This window comes from Scyliorhinus canicula, chromosome 6 (assembly GCF_902713615.1).
Source record: "Scyliorhinus canicula chromosome 6, sScyCan1.1, whole genome shotgun sequence".
Classification (NCBI taxonomy): domain Eukaryota; kingdom Metazoa; phylum Chordata; class Chondrichthyes; order Carcharhiniformes; family Scyliorhinidae; genus Scyliorhinus; species Scyliorhinus canicula.
In genome coordinates, this window is record NC_052151.1 from 133938280 (window position 1) to 133960868 (window position 22589).

Here is a 22589-nt window from a genome sequence, read left to right on the forward strand (position 1 = left end):
TCCTCGAAACCTTAAACCCCTCGCACCTTAAACCTATGCCCCCTAGTAATTGACCCCTCTATCCTGGGAAAAAGTCTCTGACTATCCACTCTGTCTATGCTCCTCATAATCTTGTAGTCCTCTATCAGGTCGCCCCTCAACCTCCTTCGTTCCAGTGAGAACAAACCAAGTTTATTCAACCACTCCTCATAGCTAATGCCCTCCATACCAGGCTGTTAATTACAGTAATTTGATTCTGCACCCTCTCTAAAGCCTCCACATCCTTCTGGTAGTGTGGTGACCAGAATTGAACACTATACTCCAAGTTTGGCCTAACTAAGGTTCTATAGAGCTGCAACATGACTTGTCCCACTCAATGCCGCAGCTAATGAAGGCAAGCACGCCGAATGCCTTCTTGACTACCTTCTTCACCTGTGTTGCCCCTTTCAGTGACCTGTGGACCTGTACACCTAGATCTCTCTAACTGTCAATACTCGAGGGTTCTACAATTCACTGTATATTCCCTACCTGTATTAGACCTTCCAAAATGCATTACCTCATATTTGTCCAGATTAAACTCCATCTGCCATCTCTTCGCCCAAGTCTCCAAACGATCTAAATCCTACTGTATCCTCTGCCAGTCCTCAGCAATTTCCTCTCTTGCCTCCTTCAGTATTCTGGGGTAGATCCCATCCGGCCCTGGGGACTTATCCACCTTAATATTTTTCAAGACACCCAACACCTCGTCTTTTTGGATCTCAATGTGACCCAGGCTATCTGCACACCCTTCTCCAAACTCAACATCTTCCAATTCTTTCTCTTTGGTGAATACTGATGCAAAGTATTCATTTAGCACCTCGCCCATTTCCTCTGGCTCCACCACACAAATTCCCTCCCCTGTCTTTCAGTGGGCCAACCCTTTCCCTGGCTACCCTCTTGCTTTTTATGTACGTGTAAAAAGCCTTGGGATTATCCTTAACCGTGTTTGCCAATGATTAAGAAGGCGAATGGAATTTTGTCCTTCATTGCTAGAGGGATGAAGTAGAAGACGAGGGAGGTTTTTGCTGCAACTGTATAAGGCGTTAGTGAGGCCACACCTGGAGTATTGTGTTCAGTTTTCATCTCCTTACCTGAGAAAGGACGTACTGGTGCTGGAGGGTGTGCAGACGAGATTCACTAGGTTAATACCAGAGTGGAGGGGGTTGGATTACGTGGAGAGGTTAAGTAGACTGGAATTGTACTCGTTGGAATTTAGAAGGATGTGAGGTGATCTGATAGAAACATATAAAATGATGAAGGGAATAGATAGGATAGATGCGGGCAGGTTGTTTCCACTGGTCGGTGAAAGCAGAACTAGGGGGCATAGCCTCAAAATAAGGGGAAGTAGATTTAGGACTGAGTTTAGAAGGAACTTCTTCACCCAAAGGGTTGTGAATGAATAGAATTTCCTGCCCAATAAAGTTGAGGCGCTTTCATTAAATGTTTTTAAGATAAAGATAGATAGTTTTTTGAAAAATAAAGGGTTATGGTGTTCGGGCGGGAAAGTGGAGCGGAGTCCACAAAAGATCGGCCATGATCTCATTGAATGGCGGAGCAGGCTCGAAGGGCCAGATGGCCTACTCCTGCTCCTAGTTCTTATGTTCTGAAAGAGTTTGCCGTTGATTCTGTGGTCACATGGGTGGTATTTTATGCTCTTCTGCCGCATTTAGAGGTGGGGGAGAGCATTTCAACAGGCGGGATGGTGGGTGGGTGGGATCATGCCACCTTGCTGCCTCCATGCCAATTAAGTCGGTTGCAGGAATCCCTGTGGACCACTTCCCACCCTGACACCAACTGAAGCTCTTAAATGTGTAGTTATTTGTTATGCAGGCAAAAATAGAACATAGAACATACAGTGCAGGAGGCCATTCGGCCCATCGAGTTTGCACCGGCCCACATTAAGCCCTCACTTCCACCCTATTTCCGTAACCAATAACCCCTCCTAACCTTTTTTTGGACACTAAGGACAATTTAGCATGGCCAATCCACCGAACCTCCATGTCTTTCGACTGTGGGAGGAAACCCACGTACATATGGGGAGAACCTGCAGCTTCTCGTGTTCCGACAGTGGGTCAGACAGTGACCCAGCGGGGAATCGAACCTGGCACCCTGGCGCTGTGAAGCCACAGTGCTATCCAATTGTGCTACCGTGCTTACCATGTTTATATGATAACCATTTTTTGCACAGTTATGTCCTATTACAGTGCATAAGACAAGAATTAACTAAAAGATGAATGGAGATCAGAACATTGGAGCGTATTTTGCTTTATATTGCCATGGGATCACCTCAAAAGGTAGACGGGGCTTTAGCGCAACACCACACTGCAAATAAAACATCTGAACAATTCAGCATTCCCAAGTTTCACTTCAGATTCAACCTTAAATTCTGGAGTGAACTTTGCATCTATAACCTTTGACTCAATTTTTTTGTCACTTGAGCCAAGTTAACATTTGCAATGGAAAATAAAAAGTTGCAGCTGGGATGAAAATAGACTAATAGGCAGCCATGAAGTGAAGGAACACAAGCCAATTGCACCTGTCATACTGTTGTGCCTGAAAGCCATTCAATCAATACTGGATTCGCCAGTGATGTCTACATCCAATGAAAGAATAAATATATAGCTCACATTTTACATGGGGAAAACGTGCAGATTCCGCACAGAGTGACCCAAGCCAGGAATCGAACCTGGGTCACTGGCGCTGTGAAGCAACAGTGCTAACCACTGTGCTACGGTGCCGCCCTGCTGCATGGGTTTCCTCCAGATGCTCCAATTTCCTCCCACAAGCCCTGAAAGAAATGCTTTTTAGGTGAACTGCACATTCTGAATTCTCCCTCAGTGTACCCGGACAGGCGCCGCAGTGTGGTGACTAGGGTATTTTCACATTAACTTCATTGCAGTGTTAATGTAAGCCTACTTGTGACACTAATGAAGATTATTACTCTTATAAACATGAATCCGCAGACCAGGAATGCATATTATTACCTCATACATCAACCTAATCTCAAACATTTTTTTATGTTTTATAAATTTAGATTCTTTTTTCTTTCCAATTAAGGGGCAATTTAGCATGGCCAATCCACCTACCCTGCACAAAGATGGGTGTGAGGGTGAGACCCACGCAGACACGGGAGAATGTGCAAACTCTACACGGACAGTGACCCTGAGTCGGGATTGAAGCCGGGTCCTCAGCTCCATATGCAGCAGTGCTATCCACTGTGCCACCCTACCCTAAACTCAACATAAATGTATCCTTTTTGTGCTTATTTTGATATCAAATGTGACTTTTATTTTTCTCTGGTATGTGTTATCGTTGCAACATTGGTTATAGATCATTTGAGTATTTCTGTGGCAAGATACCCGTTTTGTAAATGTGCATCAAACAAGAGCAGATTTGGAAAGGAGAATTGAAGAACAAAACAAGGAAATAATTTGAAATGCAAATAAGGAATTATTTAAAAGAATTGTAATAGCTTCCATCGTTTTAACACTGGTGCCAACAAACTGAGATAGCCCAACTACTAAAGCATTTTCTGGCTTTTTCTCACTTGAGAGCAAAACAAAGCAAAAAATTCCAACTGAAGTTTGAAAGATCACTAATGGAAATTGACTTTATATTTGTGAAAGTGGGTCATCCCAGACACCTTAGGGACAGTTGGAGAGTATTGTTGCAAGACAATTTGCAATTTAATATATGTTAGGACATATATTATATGAAATGGATACAGTTCAAGATACTTTTTCTCATTTTTTTTTAGAAACTCAGATGAGGCAGTGAATAATGCAGAACATCACCAAAGCTGAAAGGAGTAAAATAGAATATAAGATGGATGAAGAAGAATTCATTAGGTGACATTAAGCTCTGATTTTAAGAGCTGAAGATTACAGCAGGAGGGGAAGACTCCTGAGTCTTCCCCTCTAAGAAGTTGCATAGTTTTGAGATATCATAGCAGAACATATGAATTAGCATCTGAGCACACAGGGGGAGTAAAAATATATGGAAAAACATTTTGCAACAAGAAGGTGAGAAAAACTGAGAAGAGCAAGATTATAATAGTATCAGGAAATAAAAGCAACAGACAAGAACATCAACATTTATATTGATCATGTATTTTCAAGGTTTGGGGCAAATTTCCACCTGACTATAAAGCCCTGATGTTACATTTACCTGCATGTGTAAAGTATGCCATTTCCAAATGTGCAAATCATTATATGCAGGAACAGGCTATTGTAGGAAGACATTTAAGTTCATGGAAAGAGTGGACACCTACATGGAGCATTCGATACAGCAGGTAACCAAATGCATGCTGGCCATCACCACCCAGTCTGCACAGCCAGACTGGCATCTTAACATGATTGAGGGAAATCTTGACCTGGTTGTTCAGCATTTTACTGAAAAGCATCAAAGTACTTTCCAACTCTTGATTAGCAGGCAAGTGCAAGTGACCATGAAAGGGATGATAGATAAGGGATACATGGAAGTGGGGACTCTACTCAAGTACCTGACTGCTTACCCTGACCCCTCTCATTCAGGGCCCTTATTGCTGCCTCCTGTCCCATTGACCGAGTCTGCCCTCGTACATGGCAGAATCGTCATGGGACCCAAAACCTCAAGAACTTTGGCCAAGAGCATCTGAGCAGTCAGAGCAGGGAAACGAGCAGCCTGCCTTTAGCTCTGTTGAAGTCTCAGAGGTTGCACCATGTAGGAGGAGTCACAGAAAAGGAAATTAAAGATTTGTAATAAACACAAGGATGCTATTCACTTGGATGTTCAACATTCTATTACATTGTCACATTTCCATTTGATATTTATGAACCATAAACTTTATGTCGAAGTTCCAATGTTCCATCCTCCCATTGTTGCATGCAGCAACAATGACTTTTGCCTTATGCAGGATAGTATGAGATGAGTAAAAGATGAGCAATGTGTATATGTGAATGAGATAGATTGCTGATTGTTGGGCTACTTTGTGCTGAAAACAGGAGTGGGGGAAGGACAGAATAAGTTCTGAATTCAGTGTCTCAGATTAATTCAAGTGTGCCTTAATTAGACTGCCCTGCGCAGTCAAGTGTGTGGCTACAGGTGCCAGATCAGCCTCCTTCTCTTGCTGCTCCTTCAGAGTGTTCATTACTCTCCTTCCCTTGGAACTTCAATCCTTTCTGCTGTGCAATATTGTGGAAGGTACAGCAGACTACTATTGCTACTACTGGAAATCCTTGTGATGTGCGCTGCCCAGGTGCTTAACTCGAATCGTCAGCATCCAGATGGCTCAATGGCCTCAGTAGTACCTTTTCTACATATCTGTCATGGGGCTACTCACAGGTGAAATCAGCCATGTGTTCAGGAGACAGCACTCGTCTCCAAGGAACCATCCATTGACTTTGCTTGGAGGTGCAAATCTCTGTGAGAGACTTGACTGATGCAAAATGAAGGCATCACGGCAGCTTTCCAGGCACAGCCGTGCATGATGATATTTAGGTGGCTGCATACCAGCTGAACATTAATGGATTGGAATCTCTTTTGAATGATGAGAATTCCTGGGTGATTTGGTGGTGCCTTGATTGCCAAATATGTACAATTAATTGACTTTCCAGGTTGAATTTTATGTTTTTCCATGGGGTGAAGGAGGCGGAATGGAAAGTGAGTGGTCAGCTCGCTGCTGCCCCCATCATCTGAGCTCATAGAATCAATGGCCAATTAGAGGGACTCAATGCCCAATTGGAGTCTAGGCAGAGGGATGATGTTGTTAACAGGAAGTTGGTGATGGCTACAAATTTAATGGTTGCTCTTTCAATCTTTCTTAATTCCTTATGTCAGGCTCCAAAACGTTCACAAATCAGATAAAGACACGTACAGATGTTGCCACCTTCACCAGCAGAAGCAGCTGCTACATTCAGCCAGTGGAAGGTCTTTTCTTCCGCCCTTGTGCCGGCTCGTCATAGCTGTCATGAAATAATCCCAAACTTTTTCATTTCTGAGATCCGGTAAAAGGAATGAGCAAGGAAAAATTGCAGAAAATTCAGTCGTTAACAAGATCAATAGCTTGTTAATTAATAATTTCAAAATGTTGGGCGGGCTGCTGATTTCTGTGCCTTCACACCTTCTTTAATTTAGGAGGCAGGTATGATGATGCTATTTTGCTGAACCAACTTCATTAGGCCCTATTTTACATTCATATGGCGGGGGTTCCTGATTTACAGCCATAAATTCAGCACCCCCTCCACACACACACAGATCAGATCATTCGAGTGCCCAAACTGGTGGCCTCAGTGAAGAAGTGTATGTAAGCCCGAGCCCATGCAAACTTGGCATCTGTCACCTGTAGGATGCATTTGTGGGCACCAGATAAGTGAGATTCACCAACTATTACCACCAGATCCCTGAAAGGAACTGGAGGCAAAGAAATTAAATGTTGTGGTGACCTTGACTATCACAGGCAGTGAAAGTCCACTTCTTCCACAGGGAAGGAGATCTCCCCAGGAGACTGCAAATGTCAGTAGCTACCTGACAGGAAGCTCTGAATCTCCTGAGGCACTGGTGCTCAGTCACGTTTAACAAGTTGGTCAGCTGCCTTTAAACCCTGTGTTGGGATTATCTCTGACTGCAAGCTGGAGCTCTGTGTTCATCCTATGAAGCAGCAAATGGTTTTGTCGGGGTACTGCTTCTTTCATTTCTCATCTAAGATCCAGATAGAGTTCAAAAGTACCAGCCTCCCTGAACAGGCGCCGGAATGTGGCGACCAGGGGCTTTTCACAGTAACTTCATTTGAAGCCTACTTGTGACAATAAGCGATTTTCATTTTCATTTCAAAAGTGACTCCCATGCTGCTGTGAAAGTTGACTGCCAGGAAATGAAGATCAAAGGCAAAAAGCTCCATAGTAGCAGAAATTACGTCCAAAGTTTTGGAAATCACTCGAGAGGGCTGAAAGCACACTCTCAGACCAACTGCTGTGAGCAGGCATATTTTACTCAGGTAAGGTAGCGGCTGTCAGAACTCAATATTTGTAGCCTTTCTTACCTGAGAATTGTTCAGCCCTGTTCATTTTTGCTGCCCTCTCATTTTGCTTTACCTGGTGGATTCCAGTAAACCCAAGAGTTAAAGTCAGAGTCTTGGGTTAAAAGTGCAATATTGAGCATGTAACATATTTAAATCTTATACATGGCTGCTCTCACATACTGGTCAAAGATGGAACACAACTGGTTCCTGCCTGCTTCCCAATACACTTGCAATTTAGCTGTTATAACCTGGCACCTAAACAGAAACACACCCAGCTTGGCAGGTTAGTTTTATCTATGTAAGTGTCTGAATGAACCTTGTTTTTACAGTTCATGGCAAAGGTGAATTTTCTCTGGGCCTCTACTGCATCATCATTATAACTTCACTCGAAATTATATCAGGGAGAGGGAAAGGTCCTGAGAAAATCGATGCCTCATATGTGTCACACACAGAAAAAAGATTAATAAAACTGTGTTATAGGCATAATATACTGTCGGCGGGATTCTCTGTTGGCGGGATCCTCCGCTTCGCCAACAGCGAACCCACGCCCAATGGCGAGGGCTGGCCGCAATGGGAAACCTCATTGGCTGGTTGGGGGCAGCAGGGTAGCATGGTGGTTAGCATAAATGCTTCACAGCTCCAGGGTCCCAGGTTCGATTCCCGGCTGGGTCACTGTCTGTGTGGAGTCTGCACGTCCTCCCCCTGTGTGCGTGGGTTTCCTCCGGGTGCTCCGGTTTCCTCCCACAGTCCAAAGATGTGTGGGTTAGGTGGATTGGCCATGCTAAATTGCCCGTAGTGTCCTAATAAAAGTAAGGTTGGGGGGGGGGGGGGGGGGGGGGGGGGGGGGGTTGTTGGGTTACGGGTATAGGTGGATACGTGGGTTTGAGGAGGGTGATCATGGCTCGGCACAACATTGAGGGCCGAAGGTCCTGTTCTGTGCTGTACTGTTCTATGTTCTATGTTCTATGGTTGCGGCATGGAGAATTCCGCTGCTGGTAACGGCAGGCCGGAAAACGGGGCTGGCGGGACACAGAATCCCGCCCCATGTCTTTTTTAGTTGTAGATGTCATAACGAAAGTAATATTTGTTCCTTGGGATCTCCTTCTTCCTCAAAGTCTTGCAAATCACTTTTTCAGGAAGGTGAGACCGCTTTGACTTCTATAATTCTGTGCTTCCTCAATAAAATGTCATGATGTACAGCACATAATTTAATGATTTTAGTTCAGAACCCAAGCTGAGGTGACAGGGGAGAAACTTATATTTTGTTTGCTTAAATATTGTTCATTTAAGAATGAAGAATTAGTACATTCCATGAACTCAAAATTCAGAAAGGTAGTTCTTGCTTCAGATGTGTAAAAATATGTATTGGGAAAACTAGAATAAGGCTCTCAATGCTCACAAGGTTTTACATAGAGCAATCGGAAATCCTCTTTAAAATCAGGTCCCTGTTAAATTTTTAAACTCCTACCAGACCCTAAACAGCTAAATTGGTGTGTGGCAAGATAATTCACAGTATCTTATATAGCATTCCATGCAACTAACTAGCCACAGATGAGAGATAAGAATCAAAGAGCCAGCGCAAAGGAATGAGATCGATTGCAAGGTCCACAGCCCAGACAAGCATTCCTTCTGCTGTTTTGTGATCACTGCACCTGCACTGAGGAAGCATATTAAAGTCTGTGTCAGGACACCAGGTCATCTGGCCTCTAAAAAGCTTTTAACGAGGAAAGTGCTATCAAAACTCTGCAGCTTCAGCGGATGATGCGCTGACAGCTTCAAGTGGTGTTCTGGGGGGCTGGGATTTCTCCTTCATTCTCTGCTGCCCAGAATCTTAAATTTACGTTCCAAAACTCTTAAAGATGTGAGATTCAGTAGGTTTCAGACAAGGCAGACAAAAAAAAATCCGGAAAACAGGGATCAGAAAAGAAATAAATTTACACTATTTACAGTATATTTTTGCACTATGAAGATGGATGGAAACATTATTAGGAAGTATCAGCTTGGCCAGCAGCAGCTCTTGTGCTTCAGCGTCTGGAGGTCATGGGTTCAAGTTATCCTTCAAGAAGTGACAAGACAGTGCAGTACTGAGGGAATGCGGTGTTGTCAGAGCAACAGGTTTCTGAATAAATTACTAAACTGAAGCGTTCATGTATTATTTGAAAAAGAGCAGGTTGTCCTCTCGATGTACGAGCCTACATTCATGTTTTAATCAGCACCTTCAAAAACAACTGGTCAGATGATCAGATTGTGACTTTCTATCTGTTTTCAGATTGGCTGCAAACTTTATCTAAAAAGCAACAGCGATTATAATGATATTTCTAAAGCAATTCATTACCTATGAATGAAATATACATTGAGGGCATGAAATGTGCTACATAAATACATGTTTATTTTACTAAAAATAAATCAGGCAACTAGACTGACATTTTAGGTTCGAACTTTATAAACCATCAGATTTAACCGTGCTTCTAGTTCATGTCACTGTTATTCTCGGGTGACATCACCCGCACCTGCTGAAGTTATTCCTGAAGGCCCTGCCTTCTCAACCTTGCTCCTCGTCTGAGGTGTGGTGATCCTTAGGTTAAATCACCACCAGTCAGCTCTCCCCCTCAAAGGGAGCATCTGGGACTATGACACATTTACATTTACTGTTATTCTACATCAAAGATTGGAACTTCTGCAAACAAACCTGATAAAATCTTGTGCTTTGTGAACAGGTTTGCCACACACAGGTGAATGCACTATGATATTACCATATGAAAACTGGTGAGTTTAGCAGATCGGTGATGAGTGTCATATTTAGGAGTTCACTATAGGCTGGATTTTATGTTTTTCAGTGGAGTGAGAGAGGCGAAATGGAAACTGAGCAGTCCACTTGCTCCCACTCCCGCCACCTCAGCTTGTCTAATCAAACATTGGATGGCCAATTAGTGGCTGCCTGGTGGAAAGGATGTTAATTAGAGGTCCAAATGGGGGTTCTGTGCCCAATTGGGACTGCAGGCCAGGAGGACATGCGGCACAGTGGTTAGTCAGTCATGGCTAGAAGTTTAAAGGCTCCCTGCTCTCTGAATATGTCTTACTATCTCGTGGCAGGCATCAAAAGTTTGAAAAAAAAGATATTCCTGTGATGGGGATGGGGCCCGGGGCTGCCCTGCATAGGTGCAGGGGATTACCTGAGGACTCCCTTATTGTGAGTTAGGGCTTTGGCAGGATTTGGAGGTCGCGTTGGGGGGATCGAGAGATCGGGACGCTATTTAAAAATGGCATCCAGATCTCCTTCTGCACTGAGGAGTTCTGGCGGGCAGAGTTCCTCAGTACAGAAAACGGGACTAAGTGCGGTCTCATTGGGGAGTTCTCCACTGAGGCCCCAAGTCTACCTGAATGGGAACAGAATCCCGTTCGATAGAATGGGGTTTCTTGCCACTCCGAACGCCGGGAAACATTTGACTAAACACCCTCATTATGCAACTCTGTTCCCATTTGGATAGATCGAGCACATGATTCTCTTTTTTTCTCAGTTTGGCTGATTTTCTTACTTTCAACCTGTCACCTGAGGCCAAGGGTGCAGCCTCAATGCTGATCATGCCAGTTGCTATGAGGTATCTGAGAGCAATCGAAGGGCATCATTCCCTATGCTTCCCGTTCCTGCACAAGGAGGTATCTAGTTTACACTTGATGTTGCACAATAGAATGGTTGAAAGAAGATATGAGAAAACCAGCATGCCATGTGCCACAAATCTGCCAGTGTGAGTGATTCTTGTTTGACGTAATATTTTATGCCCTTCAATTTTATTTAGATAATTTTCTCACTGCCTTCTAATGGTTTTGATTCTTCTCTGGGATCACCCAACTAGCCAAACTTCATGTGCGTGTGATGGATGAGTTTGAAAAGGTAACTGACAGTGTCTCAGCTAAGCCCTCTCCTGTCCTTATCAGGTAAAAACATGTTTGCACCTCTGTTGAATTGCTAGATAGTAAGAAAGAGCATATACCCTGGGAAATGGGAACAACTGAATGTAGTGCCACTCTAATACCCCATAGTGACTAAATGCTAAACTTAACTTTGATTTTTGATTGCTGTCCTGGTAAAGGAACTTCCCCAAGTGCTGATTTCCCATTCTTATACTCTGCGGTTAAAAGCACATCTAAACTGTATGGAATCTAATATTATTAGTGCACCCAATGAACTTTTCAGGCAATATGATTTTGAGCAGGTCCTGTACATCGATCGATCTATTTTGCATTGCGGCGCAACGCATTCATGCATTGGTCCCACTCAGCAGATTTACAAGACTGGGGAGATAGATGGTGTAGCAATGAGAAATTGAGTGAATAAAAAAGTAAGTTTCTGCTCACATTGTCTTTTGGAAGTCAGATTGTTTACAGCTGGAGGCGTTGTCATTTACGTTAGCCCTCCTGCCCGCATCGATAATAATATAAACTTCTTTAACTCAGAGTATCCACGGTAGCATGGTGGTTAGCATAAATGCTTCACAGCTCCAGGGTCCCAGGTTCGATTCCCCGCTGGGTCACTGTCTGTGCGGAGTCTGCACGTCCTCCCCGTGTGTGCGTGGGTTTCCTCCGAGTGCTCCGGTTTCCTCCCACAGTCCAAAGATGTGCGGGTTAGGTGGATTGGCCATGCTAAATTGCCCGTAGTGTCCTAATAGTAAGGTTAAGGGGGGGGGAGTTGTTGGGTTACGGGTATAGGGTGGATACGTGGGTTTGAGTAGGGTGATCATTGCTCGGCACAACATTGAGGGCCGAAGGGCCTGTTCTGTGCTGTACTGTTCTATATTATATTGTATATTATAACATGAAACTTGCCTGTTTTGTATGGCTCAGTTATTCACTATTTTAACTGACTGAGTCATTAAGGATTCTTTTAATAATGCATTGCTCAAATCCCATTGACATTAGCACATTGAATGAGGCAGATAAAGAGTTAAAAGGTTATGTAAGGTACACACTACAGGAACAAGTCCTCTTGTGCCAGGAGGAGCTTTTTGTGCAAAAATTGCTAAACAGTTCAATTGATGATATTTACTTTTATCTTTTTACCAATGCTTGGCCAGCAGGCCAACAAATTACTTAATGGGGCACCCTTCTGAGCAGTGCTTGAAATGGAGAAGTCTAAAATCCTCAACGATAAGACAACTTCAGCACAATAGCTATTCTTTAAACACCCTCTGATTGTGTCACTTGACAACTTGATTAAGCATTCACCCCCATTCTGAAATCGGGATGTGTAGGATTTCAGGAACTGAAATAGATTGCCTCTGCTCACAAGGTCGAATGCCTTGGCGAGTCAGTGGTCTTTGTTCACAGCATTTATTTTGCAGCTGCTGGACTGAGCAGATCATGTCAATTGGAGATCTCTGAAACCGCACTGGGACTAGGGATGGATGCGTTCAACCAGGATTTGCAGTCTGACAAGGGCAACATGGGGCAAACACTTTTTCCACAGTACTCAGCAGGGAGATGCTGTGATAGTTGTCATCACTGCTTGTTCTTGCAAAGGGTCACAATCTTTGTACCACTCATATTCTGGGGCACTGTCATAGAATTTACAATGCAGAAGGAGGCCATTCGGCCCATTGAGTCTGCACCGGCTCTTAGAAAGAGCACCCTACCCAAGCCCATATCTCCACCCTATCCCCATAACCCAGTAACCTCACCCAACACTAAGGGCAATTTTGGACAATTAAGGGCAATTTAGCATGGCCAATCTACCTAACCTGCACATGTTTGGACTGTGGGAGGAAACTGGAGCACCCGGAGGAAACCCACGCAGACACGGGGAGAACGTGCAGACTCCGGACAGACAGTGACCCGGAAATCGAACCTGGGACCCTGGAGCTGTGAAGCAATTGTGCTAACCACTATGCTACCGTGCTGTCCTGTCCTTTCCCTCGAGTAGAGACAGAGAAGTCCCTGCAGATGTTGGCTTCCAGTTTGATGAGTTCAGGCAGTATAGCCTGAGCTGTACACCTGGAACTTTGCCTGTCAACCAAGTTTTGTTTAATAAATCCTTCTTTCGGAACAAACCTTGCCACAAGGTCCATAAAAGACACCCAAGATCAGGCCATTCTAATCATTACTAGATGTGATTCCCTGAACACTATTCTGAACGCACGCAATTACCACAGCTTTGACTGTGATACAAGTCACTCCCCATTGTGTCTCACAGGTCAGTGACCCCCCCCCCCCCCCCCCGGCAGGTAGTGTTTCACCCATCTCTGCAATTGTTTATTGAAGTCGGTGATGATCTCCCCTGTCTTTGTTTTCAATGGAGCTGGCTCTTTGCTGATGTACCTCTTGCTTTTTTGATCCCTTCATACATGCCCCGAGCATTCCCTTTGTCAAACTCCATCTGGATATTCTGTCAAAACTGAAACCAATGTTTTTGGCACACCACCTAGAAGTCTGTTGGACATTACAGCGAGTGGATCTCAGGGAATTTGGAGTTTTCTCACTCGGATCTCTCCTGTAATTAATGAGTGTTCTGCTTGGCTTCACTAACAGGCTCCATCAAAATGGTGTTAGGCTCGACCCATTCAGCATTTTTCTGCTCTTGCTTTCCATGTGTTGAGAGTGCAATATTGTAGATGGTGGCTTGGAATTTGTTCCATTTCACTTCTGCACTCTTTGTGGAAATGCCAGGGAGCACACGCTCAACTGAGTCGTGAAACTGTTTGTTTCTACCTGAGTTGGAAGTATAGCTGACTATGGTACGAAGAAGGGATTTCTGTTTTTAATGAAAACTCTTCAAGGGTTGCATAGTGCAGGAAGGACACCATCATGTTCCACTGTCAGTCAGCCCTATCTCAGGTCAGGAAGCCCCTATGTAGTAAGATGCTGACCCACCTGAGGTGGGGGGGAGGGGGGGTGGTGGGGTAGTCATTGACCAGTGGGACACAATGGGGAGTGACTTGTATCACAGTCAAAGCTGTGGTTATTGCATGCTTTCAGAATAGTGTTCAGAGAATCATATCTGGTAAAGATTAGATTCAACTGCTGCTAATGGCCTGATCTTGGATGTCTTTTATGGACCTTATGGCAAGGTTTGTTCTGAAAGAAGGATTTATTGGACAAAACTCACGTTAACAGCAAAGCACAAGTAGGCCCTATCATTCTAATTTATCTTTCCCAGGCCATGATGTCTGAGAAAGAAGGGCCTCGTGGTCTGTGCCTACTCTTGCGTTGAAATCCCCAGTAGCGACAGATGTGTGATTTAGTGATTCTGCTGACAACAGTGCCAAGCTCCTCATAGAGCTGGTCTTTCACTGATCAATGTTACAGCATTGGAACTCATGAGGTTAACTGGCCTGTTTGAGTTGAAAGACAGATGGAGAGAACACATTCTACACCATTTCTTTGGGGGGAGGGGGGGGGGGGGTCAGGTTCTATCATCGAGAGTAGTGAGTGCCTCTGAACTCCCCCCTTCCAGATGAACGTGTCATGCTTTTCATTTAGAGATCCGCTCTCGGTGAAGCTATGCAAATGTTCAGCCTATCAAGTTCCACGGCTGGCGTGTCTGTGTTATCGACCAGCTGCAAGTCATCTTTCAGTCCCATGTAGATGGTCCTGACATTCCAGCTTGTCAATTAAATGGTTGCCTTTATTTTTGTTTGTTTGCCTAGTGCAATGGATTTGGTCCAATTGTTGATTGGAGACTCTAAGCTCCAAGCACCCATTGGACCAGATGGACAGAAAAAGGATGCTTTGAACTTTCTTTGATGGTGGGAAGGACCATTGTATTCCCACTGACCAGTCACCCCTCTCCACAACTCCCCCCCCCCCCCCCCCCCACCCCACCTCAGGTCAGTCAGCAACTTACTGGGTGGGGGACTGCCCGACTGGAGGTGGGGGCTGGCTGATCAGTGGGACACAATTATCCTTTCTGCTATGATAACTCCTAGTAGCTGTTCTCTATGCCACATGAGTTGGGCTTTTCACTCATAGCTGCTGTCTTCTTAGTTGTGCTAATGCTCTATAGTGAAATTGGACTGTCCTCTCGGGTGCAAGCCTTGGCAAAACTTATGGAGACCCTGTGGTTTCCAAACCTCTGGGTTCTCCTCTCGACCTTCCTGTTGAGTCCAAAGGAATGCAAAGCACAGGTTGCAGGCATTGTCTAAAAGATGACATATTTAGACATCAGTTTGCCTTTGCACTGCATTCCAGATTTTTTTTTCAGGGTTTATTCCCTTAACCTTCAACTCCCCTGTGGTATCAACAAGGCAGTAGAGCTATTTGCCCATAGCTGGGCATGTGGCTCATGAGTAAGTGGATCTGCACACTGCCTGTCTGGGAGCCAAACCCCCTCCATGATCCTCTGAAGCATTAGGCTGGGACAGTAAAGGACCTAGTATCACATGAGGAGGTACAGCTGAGGACTTGCTGATAGGGAGAGATTGACTCATTTGGCTCTATTTATCAAACTGATGCTAGCCAACTGAATAGGCTGAAGATGAGAACAAAACACACCAAAGTGGAAAGCATGCTAACTTTATACACCTACACACTGGGTGCTTTTCATTGACCTGTTTGACACACCATTGGCGGAATTTTCCAACCATTCCTACCAGTCCCATTGATTGAGAGCCCCTTCCAGGGGTTCCCTGGCGGCGGAGGGTTTTATCAACAGGAAACCCCGCTGTCAGCCAATCCCACTGCGGGCCGCCTCCACTTCCACAAAACACGTTGTGCGGGGGGGGGGTGAATTTGTTAGAATCATACATTTTACATTTAGTTTATGATGTATAGGAGTTCAAATATACTTAACTACTTTTAAAGCAGAGGTGGTTTGCTTTCAGCTCTGAAATCTGGGCTCAAAAGCAGTTGATCCAAAATTGGTTCATATACAGCAAACTGGCAATCTCATTTAGACAGGTCCCGGGGTGATAGGTGTTGGAAAAAGAAAAATGTCACACTGGTACAATAGAACTGGTGTTTCAGATATGGACTAATCCAATGTTCCCCTAGCCACATCCATCCTCCATCACCTTATCCAAAACGCTCTTACCTGTATCCTATCCTTTTCTTTCCTGCCATTTGCCACCTTTGAACACTGGGCAAAGAGCTGGCTGTGGTCTCTGATGCCCAGAATTCAGCTATCAACCATGAGGGCGTTGAAACAAAACCTTAGAGGGACTTGGGTAAACTTTTACCCCTAGAGAGTTCAGAGCGGAGACCAGGAAGGCCACACGCCATGCAATTCACCCGAAGGCCAGAAATATGACAAGGTCAGTGGGGAATCTCTGGAGTGGATGAAGACCCGCCTTGCAGGGTAGATAGCCAATCCCCACATGCTATACCCACAAAGTCATTGGAGAATTTAGCTATGGCTTGGATAATTATGTATTACTATCTGCGCTCCTTTTGAAATAGGTTACAAACAACTATTAGTTGCATCATTTTCTTTTATGTATTTTGTTCCTTTTTTGGTGAAGCATTTCCTTGAATAAAAAGTTAACAACTGTTCAGCTGGTTTGAAGTTACTCAGCTTGCCTGTACAACACTGTCCAATTGATACACATGGTATGTGGGACAGGCTAGATGGAGCACATGGTCTCTTCCAGTTCTGTACATTCCTTTGTGGAATAAGCAGCCTGGGTTTATTGCTGTATCTCTTCTAATGTTAATCCAATTCCATCACATTGTCAGGTTTTATGCCCTGGAGTATAAGCACACATCAGTTTTGCTTTAATTATATGGTGATTCATTACAGATGACCCCTTTCTCAAGAGAAATAATTGGGTCCAGGATCAGATTTTGGGACTGATACAGAGCATGTGTATCAGATAACAGGATGAAAATTTCCAGCACAAATTAATACGAGGTGTCTAAGGTAGTCAAAGCATTATTCTGCTCCATACTGTGTATTTTCAGGAGACTGATTTGGACATTAATTATGGGTGAAAATAGGGCCATCCACCATGACCCGTTCTACAGTTTCATTCCAGTCCAAACCAGATTGGTAACTATTAAACATATAAAGCCACATAATTTGCTTCATTACACATTTTTTGGCTCAGTCTAAAAAAGACCAGAAGCTCCCATGAACATTTTCAGCATTACAATGCACTCAGTCATCACTTGGTAATATTAAGTGTTTATAGTCTTGAGCTCTGTTGTTTTGCACTCAAAGCCATGGCAATTTAGTGTTTAAAAAAAATCTAAAGTTGGCCAGTCCATTCAAAGGATACCTTTGGCTTGTCAAGACAGGAAAGAACTTTGCAGCAGTTGTTTATTAATGATTGCTGCAGCTTCTTGACAAGTGTCCAAAAATGTATACTGCAAATGTTTAGTAAAAACAGTTACGAAACATAAAAATTGTGTAATTGTGCATGTATGACAAAACTGAATACATACAATTAATTGCCTTTGCCTGCTTTAAAAACCTCTAGATTATATTGCAAGCTATGGCTAATTGGTGTATGCATCACAGATTGAAAAATGTTGCTGTTTTCTTAAAAATATATACATTACTAAATCCAGGGAAGTTCTTATATTAGATAAAAATGGGTCGGAGGAGAGTAGGCTCACCTGCACAATCCACATTGAAGAGATTAAGAGTGGCAGAGACAGTAGCTTCATCCAGGGACTGTCGGCCCTGCAGCGCCCACCTCACCAACGAGGCCTTGACGCTTTCTGGCAGAAAAGAAAGGAAGTAGATTGGAACATACATCAGGAAGCGAAGTTTGCAAAGTACTGGTGCCATAAGCTTGCCTTGTGGTGACTCGGCCATGCGTTCAATTGTTGGAAAAAGTAACACTGCTTTCAAAACCTGTGGAACCAGTGAGAGAAAACTCAAATAAGTAAAGCCTCTGGCACTGTATCAAATTCTGGAAATAGTGTCCTTGTTTCTCCATTCTTTTGAAGTGAACTGAGGTTTGTCAGGTACATTAATAACCTTTGCAGATAATTACAGGCTGCCTGAAATGCCTGAACTGGCCGGACTAGTGGCCTGGTAACACTGAAAGCTGATGTCAAATTCCAAAGAAAAATGGTTCATAACTTACTAATTTAGAGAGTATTGTACTGCTACTGGAGAGGGTGCACAGAAACACAGGACAATTCTTCTTATGTCTTCCATAGCCTTCAACAACATTGTAACCATCTGTACATTATTTAAAGCAAATATCTGAAAGGTCTTTGTTTAATTGATTCAAATCAACAGATATATTTTACGATAATAATCGTAACTCCCATCATTTAATTAAGCAATTTTAGGTGAATCTCGGAACTTTCTTTTTTCAGTTTTTGTTTCTATTCAGTGGGCTGGAAAGAAAGGTTACTATGACACACACTCTTCAAATAAGCAACACTGTTGTATTTAGTAATTATCAGGTGTGGAATATGTTTGTCTTGCTTCTTTCTTGCGAAGGGAAGGCAAAAAGGGATACAATTCTGAATGCCTGTAAAATTATTGAAAAGAGTAAATGATGGTTAATAGCTCTAATATTAATTTATTTCTCAAGAACACATGGAAAATCGTTCTTGTAGCACTTTCTCTCTTCTTTTACTACTGGGGAGTAACACTTACTGTCACACACACTGTTTTTCTAGTCAAGGTTGCCACCCACACTCTGTTTATCTAGTCAAGACTGCCACCTTGTCCCTATGTTTAAATTGTATCTGGGGATTAGCTCAAGTCCTCCAAGCCTCTTATTTCCATTTCCAAGGCAGCTGCCATCTTGGCTCTCGAACACCAATGCTTACTAAAGTTAGGTTATTTTTGCCTCTTGTAACGTTTCTGAGAATCATGTGTCAACTATCTTACAAATAGACTTCTTTTCTACCTATTCTTTAGAGTGGTTCTGCAACCCTTTCAAATAAGATGCTGCAACGGAGCTTCTTAGTATGCTGGATAACCATGCTAGGCTGACCCCTCCTGGGGCCCATGCTTTTTAAGTGCCTCTTGCTATCCTTATTTTAGCAAATATCAGCCCGTGACCCTGGCTGCATTCCTCTCCAGTGCTGTCCTGCCTCCATGACCAGAGGCTCTCTTGCTTTCCAATACCAGTCATGGATGCTGGTCAAATCCTTGCCATCAACCTGCAAGGATAGGGAGGTAGTAACAGAAGAAGAGCGGAAAGTGTGGGCTGAAGTGGGATGCTCTTTCCAAGTGCCGGTGTAGACTTGATGGACCGAGTGGCCTCCTTCTGCACTGTAAATTCTATGATTCTATGAACTGAAAATGAGGAAAGAAATAGAAGGGAAAGAAACGTGAGTGCAAGAACAAATGTATATATCCTCTGTGAATTGAGGCAACAAAGCAGGCAGCTGGTAAAGGGAAGAAGAGGAGAATTACAAGGGAAGAAAAGAAATACAAGGGCAGAGAGAAAGAGTGAGAGGATATGAATGAAAAAGACAAAAGGGTCTTCAAAAGCAACTGAATAAAAAAATCTTGCATTTCTACGGGATGGCACGTCAGCGGTTAGCACTGCTACCTAATAGCACCAGGGACCCGAGTTCAATTCCTTGGGTCACTGTCTGTGTGGAGTTTGCACACTTTCCTCATGTCTGCGTGGATTTCCTCCGGCTGCTCCAGTTTCCTCCCACAGATGTGCGGGTTAGGTGGAGCGGCCATGCTGAATTGGCCCATATCCAGAGATGTGGGTAATGGGGATAGGGCAGGATGAATGGAGGAGTGGATATGGGTAGAGTGTTCATTCGAAGGGTCGTTGCAGACTCGATGGGCCGAATAGCTTCCTTCTGCACTGTCACGATTCTAAGATTCTATGATATAGCACCTTTCACAATACCAGATGACTCAAAGTAGTTTTGAAGTGTAGTTACTGATGAATGCAGGAAACATGGTAGCAAATTTGCACACAGTGAGTTCCTACAAAGAGCAGTGTGATAATGCCAAATAGTGGCCATTCACACCGACCGGCAGGATCTTCCGGTCCCGCAGACAGTTTCATGCAGGTTTCACTGCAGCGAGGGGTGCATTGAACAGGAAACCCCACTGACAATGGAGGAACCAGAAGATCCTGCCGCCGGTCAATGGCAGGCTGCCTCCCACATGTGCGGTAAACCCCGACCATTCTGTTTCTGTGACTGAGAAATAAATCTTGGGCAGGACACTGGAAGGGAGGGGGAGGGGGGGGGGGGGGGGGGAGCACATCTGGCAATCTCCAACCTCCACCAGCCCTCAACCTCCACCAGCCTACCTCCAGCTGTCAGTCAGACCCATAATCCCAACTAACTCTTGCTAGAAGCCCCTGTGAGCTGCACTCACAGTCACGTTTGGAATGGCCAGTACGGATAGGTAGAGTGCGTTATTGATGCTTTGTCCACTTGTACCTCAAAGTCGTAATTGGTATCTTGATTTGCACATCACAAGGGTGGCATGGTAGCACAGTGGTTAGTCCTGTTGCTTCACAGCTCTCAGGTCCCAGGTTCAATTCCTGGCTTGGGTGACTGTCTGTGCGGAGTATGCACATTATCCCCGTGTCTGCGTGGGTGTCCTCCGGGTGCTCCGGTTTCCTCCCAGTCCACAAATGTGCAGGTTAGGTGGATTGGCCATGCTAAATTGCCCTTAGTGCCCAAAAAGGTTAGGTGGAGTTACTGGGTTATGGGGATAGGGTGGAGCTGTAGGCTTAACGAGGGTGCTCTTTCCAAGCGCTGGTGCAGACTCGATGGGCTGAATGGCCTCCTTCTGCACTGTAAATTCTATATTGCCATGAAGTGAACACCCGCGTATAACAGATAGAGTCCCCAATCACCCATATTAGGATCCCACTCAAGATAGCGGTAGCTGGAATGCCAGCATTAACTGGAAAGTACGTGACCTGACACCATTTTTAAAACACTACTTATTTATTTCCTGCGGAACCACTGAATTTTGGCCACAAACTCTCTAAATTGCAAAGTATGTAAATTAGCATTTATGGGATTAATTTTAAGCAGTTTCAAAAATTTTACAGAGGAGAGCTAAACATTCACTGAAATGCAGGTTGTGAAGATAACAGATTAAAGTGTTAGTGTGCATAATATTTACAGAAATTCACTATCCCGAGTATGTCTAGCTTTCAAGAATTCAGAAATGGAGAGATGGAAATGCTTGTCAAATCGAGAGAAAAACTGTTATGAGATTTCTTCTTACAGATGGGAGATGTATATTCTCTGTGCCTGCCATACTACTTCAAAAATGACTCCATATCCAATAAATGAAAACTGCAAAATTGGTTAAAATCTGTTGAGGCATGAATACTTTTATTCTATATGTACGAAGTATAAAAAGTTATGAAGTTGCAACTTTTTAAAATAAAGGCTTGCGTCTGATGAGATGATGGGCACTATTGGCTGGGTGTTTCTTGATGACCATGTTGGCGAGTTCGCTGTCCTTATTTTGAAGTGTCAGAACTTAGTGTCGGAAATGAGCCCCCGTGGGCTTCTCACCATTACTAGCTGTCTCATGGTCTGATTCATCAGATTTGCGCCACAGCAGCTTGCCGCTAACAAGGGGATGCTTCATTTAAACTCTCCCTCACTACTCACTCCCAGTCAACATACAAGCATGGCAGCGCGCAGACTTTGGTGATGCCGACCTGGCCAGGCTCCTGGCCAGGCAAGACGGGACATCCTGTTCCCCAGAGAGATTTGGAGGACTAGCAGGAGTGTCACCAATACTGACTGGGAGGCAGTGGCAGCTTAAGTACTACCCAAGATGGCACCGGAGAGTGGCGACTCTCTGCGAGCTCTCTCTCAGAGATCCTCTTCTTACATCTCGTGTATGGAATGACTTGTTTTAGCTGCACGCAGAACAATACTTTTCACTATACCTGGGTACACTTGACAATAAACCAATCAAATCCGATCCAACATCACAGTGAACGATCGTTACTCTCCTGCCTCTCCTATGTTGACTTTCTGACAGTGTCGACACAAGCCCATCACCCCGGGTGATGTACCACAGAGCGTGGAACAGGGGTAGTTTGGGGGGAGGGGGGGATGGAGTGGATAGTGGGTGAAAGAGAGAAATGAGAAGTTAGGAGAAGGATAGAGGGGGGAGGGGAATGGAGGGGGAAGGGGGTTGGAGGGGAATGGGGGGAAAAGGAGGAGAATGGGGGTGAGCTGAAGGACAAAGCCTCGTACTATGAGAAACGGTGAAGGATGAGGACCTCCCTGGTCCTCCCGGCACGCCACACCCTAGCTGCCGCCTGCCTTCTACCCTCCAGCTCCTCCTGTGGCTGGCTCCGCTCTGCGCTCGTCCTTCATCCCTTCTGGGCCGCCGCCTCCTCAGAGGAGGCTGCGTGTCGCTCCGCCAGCATGTTGGATTGCTGCTGTGCCAGACTGTGGAAGGCACAGCAGACCACAAAGCGGGAGACCCTCTGGGGGGTGTACTGCCGTGCATAACCACAACAGTCCAGGCATTGGAACCGCATTTTCAGCAGTCCGATGCAATGCAATGACTGCACGGGTGGCAACGTGGGCCTCATTATATAGGGTCTCCGCTCTGGTCACCGCACTGGTGTCATAAGCCATGACTTCAGGGGGTACCCCTTATCCCCCAAGAGTCAACTCATCATCCTGGGGTGGTCCTCCAAGACGCTGGGGATCTTCG

The 22589-nt window shown here is 44.5% G+C and overlaps 1 protein-coding gene across 2 annotated transcripts in view; it reads right to left on the minus strand.

Moving 5' to 3' along the window:
• ldah (lipid droplet associated hydrolase) overlaps positions 1–22589 on the minus strand; it is a 365694-nt gene that overhangs the window by 27533 nt on the left and 315572 nt on the right. For both annotated transcript variants that reach the window (XM_038800177.1, XM_038800178.1), the window contains exon 4: positions 17561–17801. In XM_038800177.1, coding sequence (XP_038656105.1) covers positions 17561–17801 — 241 coding nt within the window. The remainder of the gene's footprint in view (positions 1–17560; positions 17802–22589) is intronic.